The sequence below is a fragment of the Biomphalaria glabrata genome, chromosome 5 (assembly GCF_947242115.1).
Source record: "Biomphalaria glabrata chromosome 5, xgBioGlab47.1, whole genome shotgun sequence".
NCBI lineage: Eukaryota > Metazoa > Mollusca > Gastropoda > Planorbidae > Biomphalaria > Biomphalaria glabrata.
Window position 1 is genome coordinate 16,547,535 of NC_074715.1, and position 26,116 is coordinate 16,573,650.

The 26,116-nt window shown below is 32.0% G+C and overlaps 1 protein-coding gene across 3 annotated transcripts; it reads left to right on the plus strand.

Moving 5' to 3' along the window:
* Nucleotides 1-3: 3 nt before the first annotated feature.
* LOC106064319 (oxysterol-binding protein-related protein 9-like) lies at nucleotides 4-25,771 on the plus strand. 3 transcript variants are annotated; one of them, XM_013222819.2, is made up of 21 exons: nucleotides 4-618; nucleotides 2,138-2,188; nucleotides 3,151-3,229; nucleotides 3,798-3,868; nucleotides 4,164-4,262; nucleotides 4,438-4,515; nucleotides 6,978-7,028; nucleotides 7,335-7,437; nucleotides 9,236-9,340; nucleotides 13,102-13,204; nucleotides 13,926-14,032; nucleotides 14,720-14,749; nucleotides 15,647-15,809; nucleotides 16,048-16,216; nucleotides 17,231-17,315; nucleotides 17,794-17,968; nucleotides 19,139-19,235; nucleotides 19,597-19,719; nucleotides 20,145-20,236; nucleotides 20,766-20,901; nucleotides 22,701-25,771. In XM_013222819.2, exons 1-21 carry the CDS (start codon nucleotides 508-510, stop codon nucleotides 22,797-22,799), a joined length of 2,127 nt encoding a protein of 708 aa, XP_013078273.2. In that variant the 5' UTR covers nucleotides 4-507; the 3' UTR covers nucleotides 22,800-25,771. The 3 variants fall into 3 exon arrangements, with proteins under 3 accessions (XP_013078273.2, XP_013078274.2, XP_013078275.2); XM_013222820.2 differs by lacking the exon at nucleotides 9,236-9,340 and adding an exon at nucleotides 12,523-12,582; XM_013222821.2 differs by lacking the exon at nucleotides 9,236-9,340 and having other exon boundaries at nucleotides 6-618.
* The last annotated feature ends 345 nt before the right edge of the window (nucleotides 25,772-26,116 follow it).

Below are 26,116 nucleotides of genomic sequence, written 5' to 3' on the forward strand. Positions count from 1 at the left end.
AGAAAAACAACAACCTGAAAGTGTTTTCACTTTATTGGACATCTAAGATCTAGATCTAGGGATTTAATCCACTCTAAAAATCTAGATCATTATACTTTATTATTCGGATTAAAATGTGTAGGCCTTGTCTATGTAGACATAAGAGTAACTAGGGTAGATCTAGATAAGTCATCATAAGTCGATAAGGAGATTTACTTTTCTTCGTAGATCTCTTGTTAGTTAAGTTTATTTAAGTTAATAGTTTCTAAGTTTGTCTATAGATCTATAATAATTCTCTAGCTAGAGTGCTAGACTATCGAGAAGTACATTAAATTACATTGATAACATCATTGTAACATTAGATCTATCTAGATCTAGGTCATTAGACCAGTTACTCAGTTACATGAGATGGTTAGTGTGATCTAGATCTAGTTCTAAGTTCTAGACTGATTGTTCTTTGCCGTTGTCTACTAGATAGATCTATTCTATAGCTTAGTTTATTCTGAAAGTAGAATTTAGCAAAAAAACATGGCGATCAAAATGGAAGGTCCACTCAGTAAATGGACTAATGTTATGAAAGGTTGGCAATATCGTTGGTTTGTTTTGGATGATGAATCAGGTCTTCTGTCATATTACACTGTGAGTATTTATAATTTTGTGTTATAAAGCAGACAAAGTTGTTATCAAATGATAATGGAATTTTCTTTAAAAAAATTACAGTAGTACTATCTATAAAGTATAATCATAATGATAATCATTTCAATGTTAATCATGGATATTTAATCTAATGTAATAATTGTAAAATGTAGATTCATAAGATTGTAGTAATACTAGATCTGGTAGTAGTAATAGTAATTGTAGATTTCTAGATTATATCAATGTCATTATTGAGTAGGCATACATGTAGACCTAATTACTAATTCATTTTTGTAAGTTATGTACTACACTGTAACAGTGACTGTGACTGTCTCACACTCAGACTATAGTGACTATAGTAGGCTATTTTTTTTTATTAATATTTTGACTACTAGATCTATCTATAAGACTACTAGTAAGATAGATTAGATATACCAAAGGGGGTGGAGCATGTAATCTACATGATGGCTGTTGCAGTGGCTTAAATTAAATACTCTTGTATACCAATTGAGAATTGAGGCCAAATTATTTAGTGATATAATATTAAGTAATTACTAATTAGCTAGATTTATCAAGCTTTTAACTTTTAGGAACCCTGCTTTGTTATCAAGGCATTCAAGGCTATTGTACTCACAACCCCAAAAATAAAGAAAGATCACTCTTATATTCATGAACCGAAATTGGTGGTATTTTAGGTTTAATTTTTTTTTAAAAAAAAGCTGTTTTATATAAAAATTGCACTTAAATTGTACTTTTACATCGCTATTGTGTATTTATTAACATTGTATAGCCAGCACACTATTTTTCCTTGGCACAATCTGCAAAAGACAGAAAAGAGCTCACTGCTCAAAGCTGGCTAGAAAAAGAAGAATAGCCAGCACATAAAAAAAAAAGTTAAGCTAAATATTTGAATACAAAGACCTTTACTTGTGAATAGTATACATTACCATCCTTTTGACTTGCAACAGTCAACTTAAAGATATATCTGCAAGAGCAACCTACCAGTTTAAACCTTTATTTACTTCCCTTTCCTGCTTTACAATTGGGGGGTGGGGTGAAGATAACCTCATTAAGGTTTGTTGTCTATAAAGATAACATTTTCTTTTAGAAGTTTGGTTTTCTCAAGTTTTCTGTAACAATATAAAAAGATTGATTCAGATCAGTCACCAGCTACAAAGGAGTTTTATAGCTATGCTCTTGCTGCTCAAGTTTAATGTGTTCCATTCATGTTGCTTTCTCTTCGTCAAAATATCTTTTTAAAATTTGAGTTTTCTTAATCATATAAATCCATAGTTCTAGTGTTGTTAGTATTAGTAGGTAATTCTGTTTAAAAACTCATTTTCATGTTTGGTGTAATGCACAAATTGTGAGACTAATTTCCATACAGACAATAAAGATTATTATTACTATTATTTTACTTGGCTAAAATAATGGCTAGGCCAAACAATAATTCCATTGCAACTACAATGCTTATTTCTTTTTACAGCTTGTTTTGTATATAGTTCATTTGTTTGTTTTTTAGTCCAAGGATAAAATGGTCAAGGGTTCTAGACGAGGATGTGTGCGCTTAAAGGTAGGTATTGGCCTATAAATTTGAGGTATCTATTGACATATAAATTTGAGGTATATTTTGGCACATGCATTGTCAGATAAACAATGTATGTCATATAAACTTAATGATATGTATTTTGGGGCGTTGTGGCTGATGGATGTAGCACTTTGCTATTGCATTTGAAGCTCAGTTAAGACTGGGACTTTGAGCTTTGGGATTTTTAGGTTGCCCCCAAGTTTACAGAAATATAATGAATATCGGACATTGATTGGGAAAAATAAAGGTGGTTGGATGTTGTGTTCACCAAATGATGCCTTCACTAACTGTCAGGCATAAAACCAGATTCATGCTATAGTTACATTATTTGTCCCATAAGTACTGTTGTCATTTAAACTTACAGTAAATTGTATTATAAGTCTGTCAATATTTGACTAAGACTAAGACTTCTTTATTGATCCTTACGGAAATTTGTTGTGATTACAAGGACTCTTTTCTCATATAAAGACAACACAACAGAAAAATACATTGTTAAAGGATGTTTATGGGTTCTGTTAAGCAGTTTCAAAATGTTAGACAGGTTATGAATGTTCCTTCAGAGTTGAAGATAATCTACTTCCTGCAGGATGACAGGGGATGGCAACAGGCAGGCTATGAACCAGGGACCATCTTGACACCTGAATGACAGTCCAGCACACATACAGCATGACTAGCCAGCCATTCTCGTCCTGATCTATTAATATGCATTTTTAACTTAATTCATTTTAATAATTCTAACAGCAGTATTAACACAAAGCATGCTTTGTAAAGATAATTTTAAGGTCATTTTATGATTACATCAATAAGCGTACACAAATTTTTTCAAGTAAATAAAAACAAATGTAAAATGGCTAATTTGTCCAAAAAAGTGTCTTAATGTTGTTTTTTTTTAAATGAAATATTTTGTCTGAATATAAAAGACATGCTAATTACTTGCTTTATTACAGGGTGCTATCATTGGTATAGATGATGAAGATGAAAGTACTTTTACAATTACAGTAGACCACAAAACATTTCATTTTCAAGGTTTGTTCTTATTTTAGTTTTACTTTAAAATGTTTGTTGAAGCAAAAAAAAAAAATATAGCAGATTTTAGAGTTCTTCAGAAGTACATAGAATTCTAATTTATAAAGCGCTGGTTATGAGTGTGTAAGTGTTTTCGTGTGTGAATGTTGTTCGGATTTGCATCTATATTGTTATTGTTATTGTACAGTAGTTACGCTGAGGTTGTCAATTGTAGTCAAACTGAATTTCCATTTGATTGGATCAATAAAAATTATCTTATCTTATTTTTGTGACTCATACCTATTGCTGATCAAATTTTCCACAATTTTACCAATCTCTTATGATGCATGCCTCCATCATTTACTTTAGTAGGTCTGATGTTCAATAATAGTCATCAAAGAAATGATAAAGGTTTGGTTCCTTTGTAGCATTATACCTTTCATAAACAAGCCCCCATGTCATTATTTGAAAATGCCATCAGATATTTTATTTCATTAGTCTCATGCACAGTAAGTAATGTGAAACAAAAATAGCTGCAAAATTGTAAAATATCATTAACCAGAATTTTTTTTTTTCACTTTTATATCAGCAAGAGACGAGGATGAAAGAGAGAGATGGATTGAGGCATTGGAGTGTGCTATATGTAACATTGGTGCCCCAGTAAGTTTTACTTCATTTTTATCTTATTTTAGTATAAAAATATAAAAAATGTATTTAAACAAATCTATTATCTTATAAGTTACTGCTGTTTATGTATACAAAAAAAAAGATACATTAGCTTAAAAAAAAAATTAATAGTAGATAATGGGGGGTTCAAGATAAAAAACTTTTAGAACAAAGAAAATATATGTAAGTGAAATATTTTTTGTTTATTTCTTGGCTGCTTTGAAACTTTTGTTTCCTCTCATATTTATAACAAAGTATTACACTAGTAGACCTCTGTATATGTTAACAGAAAGCCAGTGATGCCCACCAAGCCAGTACATTAGAAGATTTTGAAAAGAAACTCATGGAAACTGATGCTTACCTGCAGCTACTCATAGAACAAAATGAGGTACATAGATCCCTGGAAATTATTTAAATTAAAAAAAATAATTTTAAACCTGTTTTCTGAAACATTGACAGAAAATATTATTTTATGTGTGTGTGTAATATTTCTTTAATATTGACAATATAGGCCTAAATGTTTTGTTATTTAGTTAACTGTATTTATTTATCTTCACCACCAGGCCCTTGAGAAAAAGATATACGAATGCCCAAACGAGGCTGATAAAGAACGGTACAACGTGATTAAAGTTACAGCTGATGTAAGTATTGCTGATATTTTATCAGAATAATATAACTAGCACAACTAGCATAGGGATTATAAATATAGGAACACTAAGGAATAATTTTGGTACTAACAGATTGATATGATCAGGACATATTAACCCAATAGCTCCTATTTCTGGTTAGGAAAAACCCTTCCTGGGCCCTAAGCAAAGAGGGATAATCCTGAATTTTAAAAAATCCTAAAAAATATTTATTTTGAAAAAAATAATCAAATTTTAGATCTAACATATATAAACAAACAAATAACTTTTAAAAAATAGAATGATATGTCTAGTTTCAAAAAATATATACTTCTAATACCATTAGAATATAAATAAGCTTCAAAAATGCCCATTTTCCCACGTTGGGGCTTATACACTGAGGCAATGGGCCTGTTCGTTTGAAAAATTATTTAAGATTTTAAAATCTTTCTGATTTTATTAAAAATAGAATTGGTAATCTCCACAATGATTTGTAATCACGCTTGCAACGAGACTAGAAGAAATCTTCTTTTAAAAAAGTTTAAAGCAAGTATATTGAACAGGGGATTTTAGAGACGTTCTAAAATGAACGTTTAGGATTAGGGCAAAATGGGAAAACGTTTCCAACTGCAGAAGGAGCTAATGGGTTAATCTGTTTCTGTTAAGTATAAGATAAATAAGGTTCAGTTAATAGGATAATAAAGTTGATGTGACGTTCTCAACTTGTTTGATATATCCTATGTTCTCTGTACACAGATTTAAGCCCTATTGCAGACCTGCCTACCGTTACGCAAAATGCGTATTCGTTACGCAAAATCTCCCAAAAATGACCGTCAGTACGCAAATACGCATTTAACCCGTCGCGTTACGCATTTCGTATCCTTTTTTTTCCCCTCTCTTGACTAGCTTACGAGCGGTCACGGAGGTCGCACTAAGCCGTCCTGTTGGGGGGGGGGGGAACAGAAAAGGTGGGGGGACACATTGTGTCCAGATCTTGATTGGTTCTTAATAGCAATTAGATTTAGTCTAGAAATGAAGAACGCGAGAGTGAGGGAGTGGCGGGTTGGTATCGTCAGTTAGCTGATACACCAACGTGACTTTTTTTTTTTTTGTAAGTTCATTAGTAGTTGAATCCCTGATTCCCGTATTCATTTATATAGAAAAAAATATCGGAGTGCTATTGATTCAAAACACATTGAGTGACATTGTAGATATCTAGTCTAGATCTAGATCTGGATTCTAGATCTAGAATCTAGAAAACTTGTTATACAGGAATAGATCTAGCTAGAGTCTAGCAGCAGTCTAGCTAGTCATTACGTTATGTCATGATTACTCATGATTCTCTACATTACTCTACAATCTAGATCCAATTTAGTTGTAGTATGATTTAGATTGACAAGATCTAGATTGATAACATCTACTACCATCTAGTCTAGATCTAGACTAGATTCTTTGTCTTAGTATAGAATATAGAATATATCAAGGATGAAGATAGGCCTACGAAAGTTTGGAGTAGACCTAGAATCTAGATCTATGTTTGTAGCGAATCCACGGCATCGGTAACACTCTTAAGCCCAGATCTAGAGTAGATTATATTCATTATATAGACAGATCCAGATCTAGGCTAGATATCATCTCTATTGTCGTATTGATCATGACATCTAGATCTAATATTATATATATATATATATATATATATATATAGGCCTATATATATATATATATATTTATATGACAAAATAGTGGATCATGTAAGTATTACGCATTCTGGTGCCAAAATACGCATTTTGACCATCAGTGTTACGCATTTGGACTTTTTTTGGTAGGCAGGTCTGCTATTGAAATTGAACAATAAATAAACTAAACCTCATCTAAATAAATGCTAGCAATGATTAGTACATTTGATGGTGACTACTAATGGTGGACCTTTTTATAATGATTTACTACTTGCAAGTTTGTCAGTTAATGGAAAACTAAGAAATAATTGTTGATTACAGAAGTGCCTTTTAATATTTCATTCAATGAGTTTAGAATCAAAGTAAGAAGATGAATTTCTATTACCTTTCTCGTTGAATTTGTAGCCTAATTTCATCGCATCCTCTCTCTCTAAATATGTAGACGCCAGAAATTCATGCTGCTTATCAGCTTCTATTTTTAAATAATGATAAGAAATTAATACAATTAGTGATTTAGACAATCCATTCATAACATTAGATATACTTAACAATCTCAAATGTGAAGGCCTCTCTAATAATTTCAGAAATAATTACATGCTAAAATTTATTGAGTTTGAAGGATTTGCTTATTTGTTACACCCTGCTTGGGGCAAAAGAACAATGTTTAAAACCCGAAACTTTTATATAGAAATGTTTAATGTAATTAGGTTTTATTATTTGATGTTTAGAAACAAAGTTTATCAATGCATCTTTAATTACCAGCTTTAATTTTTTTTTTAATCATTTTTTTTTTTTTATTAGGCTATGATTGAGGCCATAAAACATTCCATAATTCAGCTTCAGATATCAAAGGTAAATGACAATGTAGACCTTGTAGATAACTTAAAAATCCTAATTTTTGTGGTTTAAGCACCTACAAAGTTTCACCTAGAGCTAAAGTTTTTATTTAGTTTCACTAATTGTGACAAAGCATTGAATGAGATAAGAGAATGAATTGGTCTTAATAAAATGTAACGCAGTTTCAATACAGTGTTGTTTTTGTTTTTCCAAGCATTTTTACAGAGTGTGTACACTAATTGTAAACAAAGACTTAATTTGTGTGTGTGTGTGTTGGTCATTGCAGTGACTGATTTATTCTTTGACAAATTATATAATCAGGAAAATTTAAAAGAACCTGTTGTCAATGGAACACTGCACAATGCTGGGCCACTCATTACAGATGGTGCTAATTTCAGTCACTACAGTGCATCCCCTAGACAAGGTTAGTCTTGTTTAATTTTTTTTTTAATTTATAAGGCTTATGTGTTTACCTTGTGGTGCAAATTGTGCTGTCATTTTTTTAAAATCACTTCTTCAAAGGAGAGCCTGTTGTTGCTAAATGATATGAGACAGGATTTTAGATGTTGAATGAATTTCGTATACAATAGTAGAAGAAAATAACATCACAACTTTTATACCCTATTGTCGTATTGCATTTTTATTTGATCACAAAATAATGCTACAAAACTTACACTAATTTTTTATAAAAGACTACTCTGTAAGAACAAGCTGACTAACAATAGTGTGAAAAACATTTTCCCTGACCCCAATCGGAGTACCATTAGTCTTTGACAGCATGACAATATTTAAGGATATTTTAGACGGTTCCCGGTCATTTCATCTTATTTTATTTAACAAAGAGTAATTGTAGAAATCATGAAATAGGCAATATTTAATATATTCATTTTTATTTACATGACACATTAGATAAGAATAAAATTAAATGGCACTAGAAACTTTAAAAATGTAACATTTATAAATATAGAGGTCGTGTAAAATAGTTTTTATGTGTTGATATCTGTACATTAAATAGATAGGCTATTGTAATTACAGAAGACGATCCATCGATTCATATTATTGAACTATGTTTGTAATTCTCTTTGCCTATAACACAATTTACAACTTAAATGTTTAAAAGAAATTAAAGTAAAACTTATATAGTCAACACGATATCCTGAGGATAGGTGAAGTCAGCTTTTAGTAGAAAAAAACACCATATTTCAAGGCTCAAAATGACACGCCCATTTTCAAGAAAGAGTGATTAAAAAATAAAATAAAGTGAAAGACGGTTGTTAGGAGTTATCATCATTAGTATTCTTACTGTTCTCATGTCTTAAATGATTTTCACTACTTACACCACACCTCAGCCTTTGATGATAAGTTATCAGCGGCATGGTCATAATTATTCTAATTGTTCTCATCTTTCAAAAGATTTCCACCACACATTGGCCTTTCATCATTAAATCATTCACAGTATAATATAATATTACTACCCCCACATCCAATAGAAATGCTATAAGTAGGCTACATACCTACATTTACAATATATTATAAGATTTCTCATCAAGAATGTAAAGTGGAAGGGGAAACACTATAAACGCAATAATAGCATGTAAAAAAAAATATCAAAAAACATTCTACATGATCATATTTATATATTAGATAAAATGAGGGCTTAAAATGAAAGCCTTAACAGCACAATTAAACAATGAATACGAAAAAATATTTAATTGGGGATGAAATGACCGGCCACCATTTTAGACGCAGATAATGTAAATAAAGATTGCATTTAAGTTTAAAACATGTGGTTGTGACCTGTCTTCCTGAAAAGTCTTCAAGCACTTGTTTTTGTTTTCGTAGCAGTGAATGTAAAGTATTGTCACTGCCCACATTTAATATTTTACTGTATCAATAGCAACATGTTTGTAAAGTACAAGTTTAATTTGTGAACATACTTGTTAGTAAGCATTGTTTTGTTACAGAACATTCACTTGTTATAAAGTACATGTTGACTCACTGGTACACACTGATTTACTAGAGTACATGTTAACTCACTGGTACACACTGATTTACTAGAGTACATGTTGACTCACTGGTACACACTGATTTACTAGAGTACATGTTGACTTGTAGTACACATTGACTTGTCAGCACACATAATGTTTTTTGAGATTACATGTTGATTTGTTAGTATACTTTTTTGTACACATAATTTTTTTTTGCTATTGATGTTACTTCAGTGGTACCATCTTTGTCTACGGAAAATATATGTAAGGAGAGCCGGCCAGGACAAAAGTACCTGACAGCACAGACCAGTATTTCCCTCCCCAACCTCTCTTGTCCCGGTACTGTCATTCAAATGTTGTGCATTCGTTGTTTGCTATTTACACTGCCTGTATGGGACACGTCTGCCACATTATACAAAGCTTCAACTTGTGTTGGTTATCAAAAGGCTGTAATCCCTTGCTTTCTTGTAGACACATTGTGATTTCTTGATTTGTATGTTTGCTATGCTACTATAAGGATATCTTTTCTTTCCCTTAATTTATATATGTAAACCTGTTTGGAAAACACTGTTTGTAACCGTGTTCTTTAACTAATACTTAAAATAAACTTGATCTGAAAACATGGAAAGGGAAGTTTTTAGATTCAATGGTTGGCTTTCATTTTGGAATGGGTACTATGTTATATATACCTATATTCATGAATGGCTTTTAAATACACTGCATTTGAACTAAGAATATTGGAATCAAATCCAGGTGATGCTGGGAATTTTAATGTAACTCTTTCTCTCCCATAATTATTTTCCACATTCTGATGGAATTTATATTTCACTACCCTGTTATGTTAAAACTTCAATAAATTTTTTTGTTATCAGATAATGTTATAGTTTGTGTAGAATTAATGGGGAATTCATGCCCTTTTTATATAAAACAAATTAATGTTTATAAAACCTTAATTTAATTTTGGATTATGGAGCTTAACAATGAAAAATGGACAAGACCCATTAAAACTAGATCTAGACTAGATCGAGGTAATATTTTAAAATCCAAATTGAAATAAAAGTATTTTTTATGATAGTTATTCATATTTTCACAAAGCTTAATTTATAAAATATCTAAAACAAAATTATTGCCTTGAGCTCTTTGGGTCATTACCATCCCAGAAATTAATCTGAAGTAAATAGAGCCTTTTCTAGCCCCCCATTCTTAAAAAAAACATCTTTTTTTTTTTTTGTAAAAACACATTGAAAATGAAAAAAAATCCGGATGTTTTACAAATGGAAACTTTTCAAGATATAATTTTAAGAAATTAAAAATAGTTTGGGAGGAGAGAAAAAAAATTGACTTTTTAAGCATTGGCAATAATATTGTTGATTAAGCTGAAAGAATGGGATCAAATCAATGATGCAATAGTTGATTAGGAAAGAAAGAGTTAAAATTATAAGGGTTCATTGGTTCATGCAGCTCTAAGGAATTAGTGAAAATGAAAGAGGCTGTTTAATTTGTTAGTTACATCAGAACGAGTATAGCACTGCGACGCCGCTGACCCCAAATTGTATCGGCACTGCCTTTCCTTTGGATACATCAGCTGTGTGGAGAGGGGGGAACTGATGTGTGGGCGACATCGTTTCGACCACAGCTAATGCCCAGGCATTCATCTCACCGAGGTGATCCATAGTCGCTTCGCGACTGAAGGAGGCCATAGAGAGAGAGACTTCAGAACGAGATGATCTTTACATTATTTGCCTCATAGATTATGTTATGAAGGAAAAAAATTAAACAGCAATTTCTTGGAGCATTGAAGTCTTTGAAGATTTGTTTCATTATCTGTCAATACAGCAGCATAGAAGCAGATTCAATCAGTTCTTCACTGAAGTAACACAATCCACAGAATTGTTGAAATGAATTTGACATCACAGTGACAAATACAAAACAAATTGTTAAACTAGGTCTTTCTTTTACAGTGTTTTAAAAAGTCCTTTCCAGAAGCCATATCAACTATTGATCTTTCTTCAAGTACTTTTCCAGCTGCTTTAAAAATTGAGAAATAAAAAAAAAATAATTTTTTACCTTTGTCATAACCTGCTATTCACTGTTGACCAACAGGATTTGTTGGATCTGACATCAGTATATTTTTGCATGCTAGTATCTTTACATTGTGGTTGAGGTAGGACTTGTAAAGCTTGTTTGAAGTCCATTCTTTTTTTTTTTTTTTTTAAATTAGTGCACACACAATTTTCTCCTTCAAATTTCTTTTGTTATTTAATCATCACTGATTTCTTCTACGTTTATAGTTAGATCTAATTATCATTCAATATAAATAATTAATTATAAAACGCTGTTAAAACATACGGCAAGTTTAAAGCACTTTAAAACCATAAGAGAACTGAAATATTTTGATTGTATATATATTACATGCATATTACAAGTATTTACCTTACACAAAGTTGCTCTTAAGTTTTCTTAACATAGTAATTCAGGCTATTTATTTAAGGTCAGTTCTGGAGTGATACCTTCATTTTTATATAGAAAAGATAGAGGGAGAGGGTTTTTTTTTGTCACTCTAAGCATACTTTGCACTCTTGTTCTTGATCTGGGACACTTAGGCTTTAGGGTCAAAGTGGAGTGCTAGAAGAAAATTAGTATCCTGTCTCTAAATGCTGCTATAAATTACGTGGTATTCTCTGTGTTTGAGTGGTATGCTTGTTTTTTATGTTTTAGTGATGTAAATAATGTTGAACATGTATAGGTTTGGTGTTAGGGTTTGTAATACTTTGCGTTTTTCCACTTATCACAGGATTAGATTATGTCAATAGAAATACTACTTTACAGGATTAGATTATGTCAATAGAAAAGCTACTTCATTTTGTTTTTTAGTGGTCAAATGCCTTTAACTAGTAATTATATAGTAATTATTGTTTTCAGTACATACAAATCTTTTCTTTACAGTAAATGTTTTAATCATATTGCTTCTGCTTTTACAATATCAAGGGCACAAAAGCAATAGCGCACATCTGAATATCATTTTAAATTAAAAGAAAAGCTTATGCTTCATCTCTTTTGATTTCTCTGCCATTCATTAAAGCATGTAAACATATATTGATTAGCAATGTTTCAAAGCTGTACCCTCTTTTTTTTTTTGGCATCGCAACAAAGAGCAGCTGGCTTGGAAACCTTTAATATTAATAATGCGATGTACAATTAATATTAGTGGAGAATTCTTTCAACTGAGGACAGTTATTGACTCTTTCTTAATATTAGTTCATACTGCTCTGACTTAATACAGTCCTGGTTTCACTTAACTCTTGCTAAGATGATGGCAATAGAAACTAAAATCAATTTTCGCTGATTCTCATTGAACTCTAGTCTATGAGTTAATTTAATTGTAGCATTCCTTGGATTTTTTTTTGGGGGGGAGTGATATTTATAATCCAAACATTAAAAATATGAAAACTCAGAAACTCCACACCCTTTCAACTTTACTTTTTTTCCAGTCTTTAAACCATGTCATGTTTTTATTTCAGATAACAATAATCAGTGCAGATCCTTTTTCCCTTTTGGAACAGCCATTGAATTTGGCAAAAGTAGTCATTCAATGTTCTGAATTGTTGATATTTTTCTGCATTTTCATTGTTTGTTTCATTCCTTTTTAAATTTTGTTTAGTTACCAAATTTTTAATACTGCCATTATTTAAGGTTTCTGGGCAGTCATGTTTTAATGGCAATTTCTGCAATACTAAAGATGTATAGTCCCGGGCTAAAATCTTTGAAACTATGTAATAACTATTCAGAACATTCCATTACTAATGTTCCTATATTGGATCTTTGAATTTTTAAATATTTTTTTTAATAGCAGCTTGAAGCAAAATTAATCTTAAAAACTGATATTTAGAACTATTAAAATATGAATAACATATAACTTTTCAGTTTCACTGCAAAATGATTCTTTACAAAAAATACTTTCTCAAACAAGACAGGCATTGAAGTAAACAATACTTATTGAATCATTGATCAATATATTTGGGGTGTGTGTGTACATTAATTTTTTTGTCTTTTTTATTCAGTATGTCAATCATTCTTGTTTTTGTTTATTTCAAAACTAGATGAAACATTAAATGCTTCAGCTGTAGACTCATTCCCAGTCACCTCCTATTCCTCCAGTGAAGATGAAGAGTTCTATGATGCTGAGGAGCAGAAATCTCCAAAGTATGATTATTTGTTCACACTTGTAGTCTTTAACTCTTGAGCTTCAGATTCTTGATTCAATTGGCAAATTAGTTTTAGCTTGTTTTTGTTTGTTTGCTTTTTCATTTGGTAAGGGGTTAAATAGCTACATTAAAGAAAAGGATTTATTTGATATCTATTTGTCTTATTATGTAACAGACATGGACTCAAGCTTTGGTCTATAAACTTTTAAATTGTGCACAAGGTGAAGTCAATTTTCTAATGGCAGTCTGTTCCATTTTAAAATCATTCTTCTCATTTAAATGGTAAGAAGATGTAATTTTGTGTAAAAAAAAAAGTAATGTTCCCCTTTCAGAGAATGCGATCTATAGGGCTATGATGTTAGATCATCTGTAACAACCAGGACGTCATGTGGCCAGCACAACGATAAACTGCCTTTACTTTCTCCTATTAAAATCAGGTACTCATTAAGTTGGTGCGCACTAAAAATTCAGAAATTCGAAATTTCAGTCCTCACTGAGATTAGAACCCAAGACCCAGGTTTGCTAGCCAAGTGCTTAACCGCTCTGCCACTGTGCCCCCAAATTTATGTCAAGGCTGCCAATTTAGGAAATGTAGCTCATGCAAATGCACAATTTTAGAAATGATAACAAATATTTTGTATTGAATGATCACTGATCAAATATTTACTTTCTTGATTCTTTTGATACTTGACATTCTAACTTTTGAATGTTTTCACCAGACGAGCAGATCCTAACCTAGCACTAACAGAACCTGCTGACTGTGATGATGTGATTCAGTCTGCTACAGAGACTCCAGTTATCTCAGCTGCTGAAGATTACTTTGATGGTAATTCTTACTTAATAAATAGTTTTAGAATTTTTTTCAGTGGAGTTAATATGTGATTCAGTATATGTAGAAAAAAAGCTATGTGTCACTTCAGCATTGACTGTATGAAACAAGTATTGATAACAAAGCAAACTTAACTAAAGCATAAATATATCAAGCATTATCCATAGGTACATTTTCTTTTTTTTTTTATTCAAATCTGAGAAATAGTTATCATGGTGTCTTTTTAATTTTGTTTAACACTTGGCGTAAACGTTATCTCTCATTTACAGCAAATCACAAAATAAATTTAAATTTGGCGTGTAGGATCAATTACAACTATGTTAGGGTTTAAAAAGTGAAGTTCCCCTTTCAGACCTTGCGATCTATAGGGCAGATGATGTAAAGGTCATCTGTTTCTGTGGCCCACGGATAACTGGGGTGCCATTTGGCCTGCACAATGACCAACTGCTTTTACTTTTGATGTCAGGTACCCATTAGAGCTGGGTGGACTCAGAGGCGCCCTTAAGATCCTGAAAATAAATATTAAATATCCCAGTCTTTACTAGGATTTGAATCTTGGACCACTGCTTCAGAAGCTAACCACTCAGCCACCGCTTCTCCAATTTATTGTTTGGTATAATATATTTTATTATTTATGTTTATTTTTTATTATTATCATTCTCTTGTTTTTCTTTCCATTGGCAGAACTGTATGACACAAGAGACAATGAAGATTGTAAGTAAATTTGTAATGATAGTAATCTTCATTTTGTCAAAGGACATTTTTTTTTTAGAAATCTTTGTGTTTTACATAAAATAGTTTCTTAATACTCAGTCAATAAAATGACAATTTTAATATGCAAAAGTATGAATTTACTTTGATTCACAGTCAAACATTTTAAAAGGTTTTTATATTATTATATAATCTCCTAGGGAATAAAATTGTTTTTGTGATAGTAAAAGGATCTCATCTTATCTCTGCCTGTGGTCCCTTCTGGGGCATACATAGGCCACCAACCAGCTTCCTCCAGGTGTCTCGGTTCTGGGCAATCTGCTTTTAAATCGCGGTGCCATGTATTTCTGTTCTGTCCCTCTTTCCTTGGGAGTTCAAGGCTAAGGTTTGCCCGTTATGTTGGATGCAGGCAAGCGTCTCTGAAGGATATAAATTCATTTTAAATTCACTCAATGTTTACACATTTTTTTCTCTAATAAACAAAAAAACAAAGTGGTTTATTGGGTTTTAATAGATAGTGACATTGTTAAATGTAAAGTACCCCTTTCAGACCATTGCAATGTATTGAGCAGATGATGTTATAGTTCATCTGTTTCTATGGTTAACGGTTTACGAGGGTGCCATTTGGCCAGCACAACAACCTTTACTTTCCATCTAATGTCAGGTACCTATAAGAGTTCGGTGGGCTCAGGGGCATCCTAAAAATCCAGAAATATAAAATTCCAGTCTTCACCAACATTTGAACCCCTCAGTTCACCCTGACCTTGCCCCATGCTCAAAGTGTATTAAACAGTGTATGTAGCTTACACAAGTTACTTTGGTTGTCACTGTAAATAATCATGATCTCAAAGATTACATTTTGTTGGTTGATTTTCATTGTCTTATAATGTTATGTTACAGTGGGCTCAATGGAGGAACATGGGAGCATAATTGGACATCTGCTATCCCAAGTTCGTATCGGCATGGACCTGACCAAAGTTGTTTTACCTACGTTTATCCTTGAGAGACGCTCACTTTTAGAAATGTTTGCTGATTTTTTTGCTCACCCTGATGCATTCACCAAGTAAGTGCTTATTATCACTTCATTTAAAAAATCAAACTTTGAACAGTTTACTGTAAGATTTTCTATTAAGCTATTTGATTACTTTAATAATTTTTTTATAGTTTGTATTTTTATTGTGTTATCTGTTGTGACATTTGTGTGGCAGACATCTTTTTTTGATATATATATTCTTTGATGACATAAGCATTTTTTTTTTAATTTATGATATACTAGGAGACATAAAAATACATCAATTTAGAATTGCAGAGTTGCCCACCCCTAAGGAGAGAATGGTGCAAGTAGTGCGATGGTATCTTGGAGCATTCCATGCTGGTAGACCCAGTGAGATAGCCAAGAAACCTTACAATCCCATCCTTGGGGAGACTTTCAAGTGCCACTGGCAAATTCCTGACAGCACTGATGACAGAGTCAGTACTTTTTCATTAGAAGTTTTTAAACATTGTTACAATAGTTTTAAAATTCTCAGAAAATGTTTTATGTTGAATTTTATAGTGTTTTTAAAGTTTCTGTTCATATCAGATTTTCTAAAATTTTGTCATAGTAAGCTTTTGTAACTTTCTCACTGTAAACCTTTTCAAATTATTATTATTATTATTTTCTTTTAAATATTTTTAAAAGTATTCAGAATAGAGGGAAAAAGTATCACTAAAAAATTTAGATCCACTGGTTGTGTTATTCTAACCCTCCCAGCCCTGAGCCCCTGAAACTGTCCCCAATGTCCTTAGCTCCTGAGGGCCATGCCCCACTGTCTTTCAAGGTCTAGTTCAATCAGTCTCTTGCTGTAGCTTTCGATGGAAGTAAAAACATCATTGTTAATACTCCTAAGAGTCAAAATTAACTTAAATATGATGAAATTTAGGCTTATTTCAAGCCTAGACCTACCTTGTATGTGCCTGGTTTATGTAAAATCACTCCTATTCAGTGTAAACACATGGCCGCAGGCATTTGCAAAGCTAAACTTGTGGTTTAATTACGATTGGTTGGTTATTTTTAGATTCCGACTCTTTTATCTTGTGTGTGAAATAGGCAAGTACTGAAAACTGTCCACCAGCATAGCTGTCATTGTGGAAATAACTGTAAAAGCGTCCCACTTGTCTGATTCTGTTAAGAAACAAAACAGTTTCTTGTTACCTCTTTCTCTCCTGTTAAGGATACATTGTAGATTTGACCCCATTAAATTAAATTAATTTTTGGTTTTATAAATTTGTATTTGTGTTATGTAAAAAGAGCATGGATTCTCTTATAATTCTATACCAAAAGTAACATTTTCTGATTACAAACGAAAATGTAATTGAAGTTTAATCACAACAGGGTAGAATGTACAAATGTGAAAAATGAATAATTCTGTCAGAACGTGGAAAATAATTATGGGAATAAAGAGTTAATACATTTAACATTGACAATAGCCTTTTGTTGTCCAGGAACCAGCTAGTGATGGACCAATTCCATGGGCTTCAAAAGATAACTTAGCTTTCATAGCGGAGCAGGTCTCCCACCACCCACCCAGTAAATATATTTGTTTGTTTGTTTAGTTTCTTTGTAAAATATGTTTGAAGGTTGAAAGAAGTCTGCATTTTTGTATTTCCTAATTTAGTAATGGATAATAATAATTAAATGCACATTATTAGATAAGATTTAACAGTTTAAAAATAGATAATTTCATATAAGATTATACATATATCATAATATTTGGGCTTTTGCATTTAACTGTGGTAATGGTTTAGACATAAAATGAAAGTATCGAGATGCTCTTTAAATATTGGAAAATAAGAACTATACCTGATTGCATTACCACTGTATAATTTAAATTATATACAAGGTCAACAAAGTGTATGTTAATCATAATATAAGATCTCAGAATTCAATAAAAAATTATTATCATATTTTAAAATGTGCTTATTTCTTTGTTGTAACATAGGATTTTAACTGTAATCACAACTACATTTGTATCTTGAAACAAACTAATTATCTGATACTTTTGTAGTTTCAGCTTTTTACTGTGAGAATTACAACCGAAGAATATCACTAGATGGCTATGTTTGGACCAAGTCCAAGTTTCTTGGGTTGTCTATTGGTGTCCACATGATTGGAGAATGTGTGTTGTCTGTCATAGATTATGATGAAGAGTACACATTGACCTTCCCCAGTGGCTATGGCAGGTATAGTTTAAGAATTTGCTTATGCTTGCATTTTTTGTTACAATAAAAAAAAAAATTGGATTCAGATTCTACAAAACAAATGTTGTTTTTTTTTGTTGTTGTTTTGTTCTATGGTTAAGATATATTTTGATTGTATGTGTATTATTTTATTTGTGAATACTGTGCTTACAATAATTAGTTAGGGTTAACTAACACTGGAAGTTTTTTTTGTATAGTTCCTTGCTCTCATAGCATTCTCAGTGAGATGTGCCAAGCATTACATTTTAGGGGGAAGACTAAGGTTTTATTGCTCATTTATAGAGCCTGAGAAATCAAATCATATTCAATTTCATCTAATTACTATTTTTTGTACATTTTTTCTCCTACACCCACTCTCAGATCAAGCTGAAATTTTGAACAATTATTTCCTTTTCCTGACAACACAAGAGTCATAAAAAAATGAACTAATTAGTTGATTAAATATTGGTAATAAATTACTTTGGTATCTCAAACAAGGGAAGAAATAGTTCTTGACTGAAGTGGTGTATAAGCTGACTTGGCCTCCTTTATAGGTGGCCATTTTAAAGTAAGTTAGAAACAAACAATAGATAACTATACAATTTTCTATTTTCATACACACCTCACAACAGAGTGGCTAGAATGTTGGCTTGAGGAGGCTTGAGCCATGAGTTCAAATTCAGGTCGTTCTTCCTTGATATATATATATACAAAATGATTTTTAAAAATGATTACAGTAAAATTCACCCAGACATCCCTTTCTTTTTCTTCCCTCCCCCCCCCCCCCCCTCCAATTTTCCCAACAGAAAAGTGACAGCATTATAGCGTAGAGAAAGCTAAAAACATGAAAAAACGTTAAAAAAAATACAAAAATATTTCTAAATGTACATATTTATTGTTGTTGGTCTAGATCTATTACAAACTTTATCACATGGCTGATCCAAACTGATTGATAGGCTATAATTACACTTTGTATAAGCTTTGTTTTTGTTTTTTCAAGTATTTTTTATGTTTTTCCTGTATGTAAATCTATTTATGTCAAACAAGTCATAGAGGTTTATGTATCAAAAGTATTTTTTTTACATTTTGTAGTTTATGGTGTAAATAATGTTCTTTCTGAAATTTTGTTTTTTGTCAATTATAATATTTGTTGTCTGATTTTATAATGGTCAGGTCTATTCTAACTGTCCCATGGGTAGAGCTAGGAGGAAAGATTCTTATTAATTGTGCCAAGACAGGATTTTCTAGTCAAGTGGAGTTTCACACCAAAGTAAGTAAGGCAAAGAGCATTGAAATGTGTTAACTTGCAAAGATTTGTCATAAACTTGGCCAGAAAACAAAATGGTAACAAAGCACAGACAGAGAATTGTTACATCATCATTTACAGCTTATGGTTAGTCTAGAAAGAAGTTTCTAATCAGCATGTGAAATTTTGATGTAAACTGCTCTTGGGTGAGTTAGGAAAATGTAAGCATCAAATTGGGTACTGCTGTATATGACAACTCTTTACTAAGTTGCCACTCTTTTTTATGCTTGAAATTTGTGTTTCTTTTATGAATGTATTAGTCAAATGGTTTTGTTGACAAATGTGTTACTTACTGAATGATCTTCATCAATGTGTGTCTTCACAGCCATTCTACGGCAGCAAGAAACATAGAGTTACTGCCCAGATCTTTGAGCCCAACGATAAAAAACCTTTTGTCAACATAGAGGGAGAGTGGAATGGAGTCATGTATGCCAAATGGGCCACTGGAGTAAGGATTCATTCAGTTTTGGTTTTTGCTCTTCTTTCATTGTGTACATTAAAATACAAAATCACCAACATGCCAATAAATAAGTTGCTTATACTTCCCCTGTTGTATACCTCTTTGCTGTGTGTCCATAACTAATCCTACCCCTAGTCTTTATTTTGATTATGATGCTATACAGAAACTAACCTAAATACACAAAACAAAAGGAATCTCAATTTTTACACACCTAATTTCTTATTGTAAACGTACATAGCCTAACACCCTTTGAAAGAAAAAGACTTTGCTGATTTTTTAAATAAAATTCTTACTTGTAATTGTTGCATTGCTATTTTTTTTTTCAATTTATTTTATTTTATCAGGAATAAGATTTGTTTTTCTTTTAAAATTTCATTAATTCTATTAAATTAATTTTAATGTTTCCTTTACAGAAAAATGAAGTTTTTGTGGATACTAAAACATTACCTATCATCAAGAAGATTGTGCAACCACCAGATCAGCAGGGTCCACTGGAGTCTAGGAAGTAAGTAAATAACCATTTTGTTGAACTAACTATTTATTAAAAGAAATCAACAATTTTCAAAATGTGGGCCAAAACCACTACCTAATGATTGGCAAAGAAGTGCTTTAAATTTCTATTTCTATTTGCTATATTAATAGCACATTTTTAAAAATGTGGTTTCTAAGGAAGGGTACAAATGGTGTATGTTGCCAGATCCATTAGCATGTTAGAAACCACAAAAACCACAGTTACAAGAACACCTTGTAAAAAATTTGTAGTGGCTTTTGTGAAAAATACTTAGGCAATGATTCTATGGGTCGCACATTTTGATCCTGATCAAATTAATTATTTTAACTGATAAGATCATTTTACAAAGCTGATATCAACTTTGTCTGTCTGGCCAAAAGCTTGTACACCTTATTTCTCCGACACCCAATCTCGGTTCAAGCAGAAATTCTGAAGCATCAACACAAGGAATGTATTTTTTGTCGTTCTGGAGAGTTAAGGTTTCATGATTTAATTTTGGTTTTTAAAAAAAATCATTTCTCAGACTCTGGCGGAATGTGACTTTCTACCTGAAGGAAAAGCGTGTGGATGACGCAACAGAAGAAAAACATAAACTAGAACAAAGACAGAGGGATGAAGCCAAGGAAAGGAAAGAACAAGGGAAGAAATGGGAAACTCAGGTACTAGATACAGCAAGCAGTTGTAGTATTCAGGCACCCAAAACAGTTTTTTTGTATTCATATTTAGTGAAACTTGAAGATTTCAAAGAAGTTAGAAGTTATTATCAGTAGATTAACTAAAACATGTTTGTGTAATACATCCATAAACATTCTGCATACATTTTTACTGTAATATATTTCTTCTTTTGATCCTATTTGAGAACCAAGTCTATCTTTTTAAAATAATTACTTATGCATGGGGTTTCCTATTTGAATGCTTAGTACTTCAACTTACAAAGTACTTTTAATTTTTGGAGGCCCCCGAAAGGGGAAAAGACGCTTTTAGTTTTGTGTGGCCTGTCTGTCCGTCCGTCAGTCCCGTTTAGATCTCAGAAACTAGAAGAGAAATTTAAATCAGACATCATGATATTCCAAATCTTTCAAAGTTCTGATGCAACAGCTACTTTTTTCTTTTCCAAAAGTTAACCATCTAATTTTTTAAATTATATATGCAAGCAGATTTTTCAAAAAATTGCACTGCTATTCAATGAAAAACTTCAGGGGAGGTAACTTTTTTAAAAGGGCCATGGACTTCTTCATTAATAACTCTAGTTTCATTCATAGATTCGCGCATTGGTACAAAAAAATTGTGTCAATGGATCATTATAAAATATATTTTCCATTTATTAACTAGCTCATTCAATAGATTACTGATTCAAATGTTGTTTTTAAAAAAGAATTTCGATACGAACTTCGTTTTAGTTATAAGCTTCAAAAATAACGAACTACTTCTATAGCGCGCAGTTTTGACGTATCCTCATTATATAGGCCTACATTTGACAGGCTAAGTAAGACTAAATAGAGCCCAGATCTAGATATATTTATAATATTTATATTATAAATGTATTGATAATTTGAAAAAAAAAAATTATTATTAAGACAATAACTTATCTTCTGACAGCTTAGGGGTGCAGATTTATTTATTATGTAAACAATAGTATCACATTAAGAAATGAATCGGATACGAACAGCATAGTCATAGTACACCATTACCTACTATTCATGATCATAACATTGGCCTAGGTCTAGTATTTCTAAGATTAAACATTAAATTCATACGAGTTCTAGTCTAGATATAGTAGATTCTATATCAAGATTCTACATCTAATTCTAGATCTAGATTTAGATCTAGATATAGACTTAGATCTAGTTCTAGACTAAGACTTAGATCTTGAATCTAGATATAGATCTAAAACTAGGTCTAAATCTAGCTAGATTTATGTCTAGTTTGTATGACAAATGACAATGGAGATATTAATTTTTATTTGCGAGGGGAAAGTCTTGACTCAAGTAGCTTAAAGTAGGTCAAGAATTTTTTTTTTCGTGTTGCCAATTTATCTAATTTTGTTAGAAGAGTAAATTTTTTTAGTTTCTCTTTATTACATGTAACATGTTATTAATTTGGACTAGGTTAATAATTATTATTTTAAAAATATAAGTGTACGCTAAATGAATATATGGAGATGCTGTGGCTGAGGGGTAAAGCACTTGGAACGGAAAGTCCCGTGTTCGAATCCTAGTGAAGACTCTCAGTGGACCACTTCAGGGGCCGATTTTGAGTTTGTGTTTCCACATAAACTGTCTTTGTAACCTTTGTAACCTGTGATTTCTTTAAACCTTGTTGCATTCAGAAAGCAATACTATTAGTCATTTCTACATATAAAAATTGCTTGCACATGTTGATACGAAATTTTACTCTTGAAGATTAAAATTTCAATGACTTTTTTTTTAATATGTTTTTTTTTCTTCTCCAATTTTAGTTTTTCCATGAAGTAGGTGAACACTGGGTCTACCATAACCCTTTGGTCAAGCGACTGAAAAATAAGACTCCCCAGACACAACGCAAACGCCCAGCCTAAATGCTTCCTGTCTCTTCATTCTAGGCTCACAGTCTGCACCGGCCAGGGACCTGATACTTCAGTCAGACAGGACCATAAAGTGTGAAAGATGTTTTTATGCAAATTAAAATGTTTTATTATTAGAGATTTTCCATTTACCAGGGACTAGATTGGGATCTATTGTCTTTTCATGTGTACAAGCCATTCGATGTATATCTAACCTCAAGATATAAATAATTTTGGCTCAGCAGCTTCTATTCCTTGCAGTCTTACACATTCATTGCATTTTTGTTTTGTTAAAAAAAGTTGTTTTTCAGTTTCTTCCACATCTTGCATTTAAAAAGTATAACTTTGATATTTGTTTAGTAATGATGTATGTAATTAGAAACTTAGAACTACATTGACCTAGATATAGAAAATACTTTTTTCTCTTTTTTTAAAAAAAAACATTATTGTCAGTTTTTTTTCATTGTTATTGTGTTCTAAACATTTATTTTAGAAATTAATATAAATTATAAATAAATACAATATACATACTCTGCATGTTAAATTTTCACCTTTGTGCTATGTGATTGTTCAGATTTTTTCTTTTAGGACTAATGCTGAACTAAGTGACTACATGTTTATGTTTATGTTAACTTAAAGTATTTTTTAAAATATAGCCTTTTTTTATTGGAGGAGGGGGGGGGGGGGAGACCAGGTTTATCTAAACAACTGAAGCCAGATGTATAGGGAGAAAATACAAAAACGTGATGGGAAAAGTTTTGGGGACAAATTCCTGATACTAGCTTAATGTGGTATATTTTTCTGTGGGTTGTAGTACTTGCTCAAGCCCTTCAGGACAATCATCTCTTTGAACTATGTTGTAGTTTTGCTTTCTCCCAATCATCTCTTTGAACTATGTTGTAGTTTTGCTTTCTCCCAATCATCTCTTTGAACTATGTTGTAGTTTTGCTTTCTCCCAATCATCTCTTTGAACTATGTTGTAGTTTTGCTTTCTCCCAATCATCTCTTTGAACTATGTTGTAGTTTTGCGTTCTCCCAATCATCTCTTTGAACTATGTTGTAGTTTTGCTTTCTCCCAATCATCTCTTTGAACTATGTTGTAGTTTTGCTTTCTCCCAATCATCTCTTTGAACTATGTTGTAGTTTTGCTTTCTCCCAATCATCTCTTTGAACTATGTTGTAGTTTTGCTTTCTCCCAATCATCTCTTTGAACTATGTTGTAGTTTTGCTTTCTCCCAATCATCTCTTTGAACTATGTTGTAGTTTTGCTTTCTCCCAATCATCTCTTTGAACTATGTTGTAGTTTTGCTTTCTCCCAATCATCTCTTTGAACTATGTTGTAGTTTTGCTTTCTCCCAATCATCTCTTTGAACTATGTTGTAGTTTTGCTTTCTCCCAATCATCTCTTTGAACTATGTTGTAGTTTTGCTTTCTCCCAATCATCTCTTTGAACTATGTTGTAGTTTTGCGTTCTCCCAATCATCTCTTTGAACTATGTTGTAGTTTTGCTTTCTCCCAATCATCTCTTTGAACTATGTTGTAGTTTTGCTTTCTCCCAATCATCTCTTTGAACTATGTTGTAGTTTTGCTTTCTCCCAATCATCTCTTTGAACTATGTTGTAGTTTTGCTTTCTCCCAATCATCTCTTTGAACTATGTTGTAGTTTTGCTTTCTCCCAATCATCTCTTTGAACTATGTTGTAGTTTTGCTTTCTCCCAATCATCTCTTTGAACTATGTTGTAGTTTTGCTTTCTCCCAATCATCTCTTTGAACTATGTTGTAGTTTTGCTTTCTCCCTGTTTCTGCAGTCTTCCAACTGTCTCCTATTGTCCACAGCCCCTGGTTGCATTTGTAGCTCCTCTTGTATTCCTACCTATGTATGTCCTCCCTATCTTTGAGTTTGTGTGGACTTTATCAACAACCAGTATAGTGTCCAGATGAACAAATGCTACACCTGCTAGTGTGTGTGTGTGATGACATTTGAACATGTGTGTATAAGCTAACATTTATTTATTCTTTCATGTGAACTATTGAGACCCTATAATGGTTTGGAGTTGGGGACTGGGGATTTTATTTTTTTTTCTCTATGATTTTGCTGTCTCTGTTATTTTATTATTATTTAGTAACAGCATTGCCATTCGAGAAAATAGTCCTCACAATTATTCTATAAAAGAAAAAAAAAGATTTCCTATTTCATTAGCGATACACAGTTTTGTTCTGATGATATATAGTAAAAGTTTTTTTTTTTCTGTATCGTCATAGTTACAAGCCAAATAGTTAAGCAGCCATACTACATGAGTTCTTTTGTTAGAAATTAAGGGCTTCAGAAATGAAAAATTCCTAATGGAGAAATTTGAGTTTGTCCTGACTAGTGGTATTCAACTGTTGTGAGAGAGCAATGTATTAGAGGCAATCCTTCTTCTCACTTTTGAATGTCACAGCAAACAATGACATTTATGGTATTTTCCTGCTTTTGAAAAAAAAAAAATATTAGAAGAGAAAAACTTGAACCATTGTATAACATTCTGAACTAGTTTATGAATACAACTTTGTTGATGCCTTGAAGTATTGTGCTAATTTGTGATACTGTGTACAGATTTTGTTGACTTTATGACATTCAGAATCATTGCAGTCATTGTTGCATCATCTGTGTCTTTAGTTATTCAAGAAATTTAATCTGATTTTCTTTGGACATTGTTTTATTTCAATGTTGGACTGGATTGTCTGCAAGATTTTTTTGGTTTCAAACTATATGGCTTGTCTGATATATTCCAAGTTATGAAAGTTTATTAAAAATGATTTTATTTTGTAATCTACCACAGAAATGAAACAATAAATATCTCTTTCAATATGGCTTGAGCAAGAGCTTTAAAGTTTATCAAAGTTTCTATTCCAGTCCAATGTTTTCTAAGTCAACATTTAGATATATTTACTATTTCTTTCAACAATGTGATGTTTCACAATAAAATTTATTGATACAATGAAAATATTTTCTGTCTTGTTTTTTTACATAGTGCTATAGTCTATGCCAATAGTGTACATTGGTAGTGTTCCTTCGTAGTGTAGCCTACTTGGGCGCCCGCAGGATTTTTTGCTGGGGGGTGCAAGTCGCCACTCATGGCTCAAAGTCGTAACTGCAACTTTTTTATTACAAAGAATAATAAAGAAAAGAAATGGTGTACCACGCCACCCATACCTATGCGATATCACTAGCGGAACTTTGGAGTGGGGGGGGGGTGATTTTTTTCCTAACCCTATGCATAAACGTGCGTACAGCATATATATATATATGGTTCCCGGTCACTTCATCCCCGGTCATTTCATCCCCGGTC

Excerpts from the sequence above, each read along its gene's own strand:
- LOC106064319 (XM_013222819.2), top strand. The coding sequence starts at position 508 with ATGGCGATCAAAATGGAAGGTCCACTCAGTAAATGGACTAATGTTATG. Across the intron at positions 3,869-4,163 it reads TATGTAACATTGGTGCCCCA|AAAGCCAGTGATGCCCACCA; the intron begins GTAAGTTTTACT and ends ATATGTTAACAG. Across the intron at positions 17,969-19,138 it reads TTCCCCAGTGGCTATGGCAG|GTCTATTCTAACTGTCCCAT; the intron begins GTATAGTTTAAG and ends TATAATGGTCAG.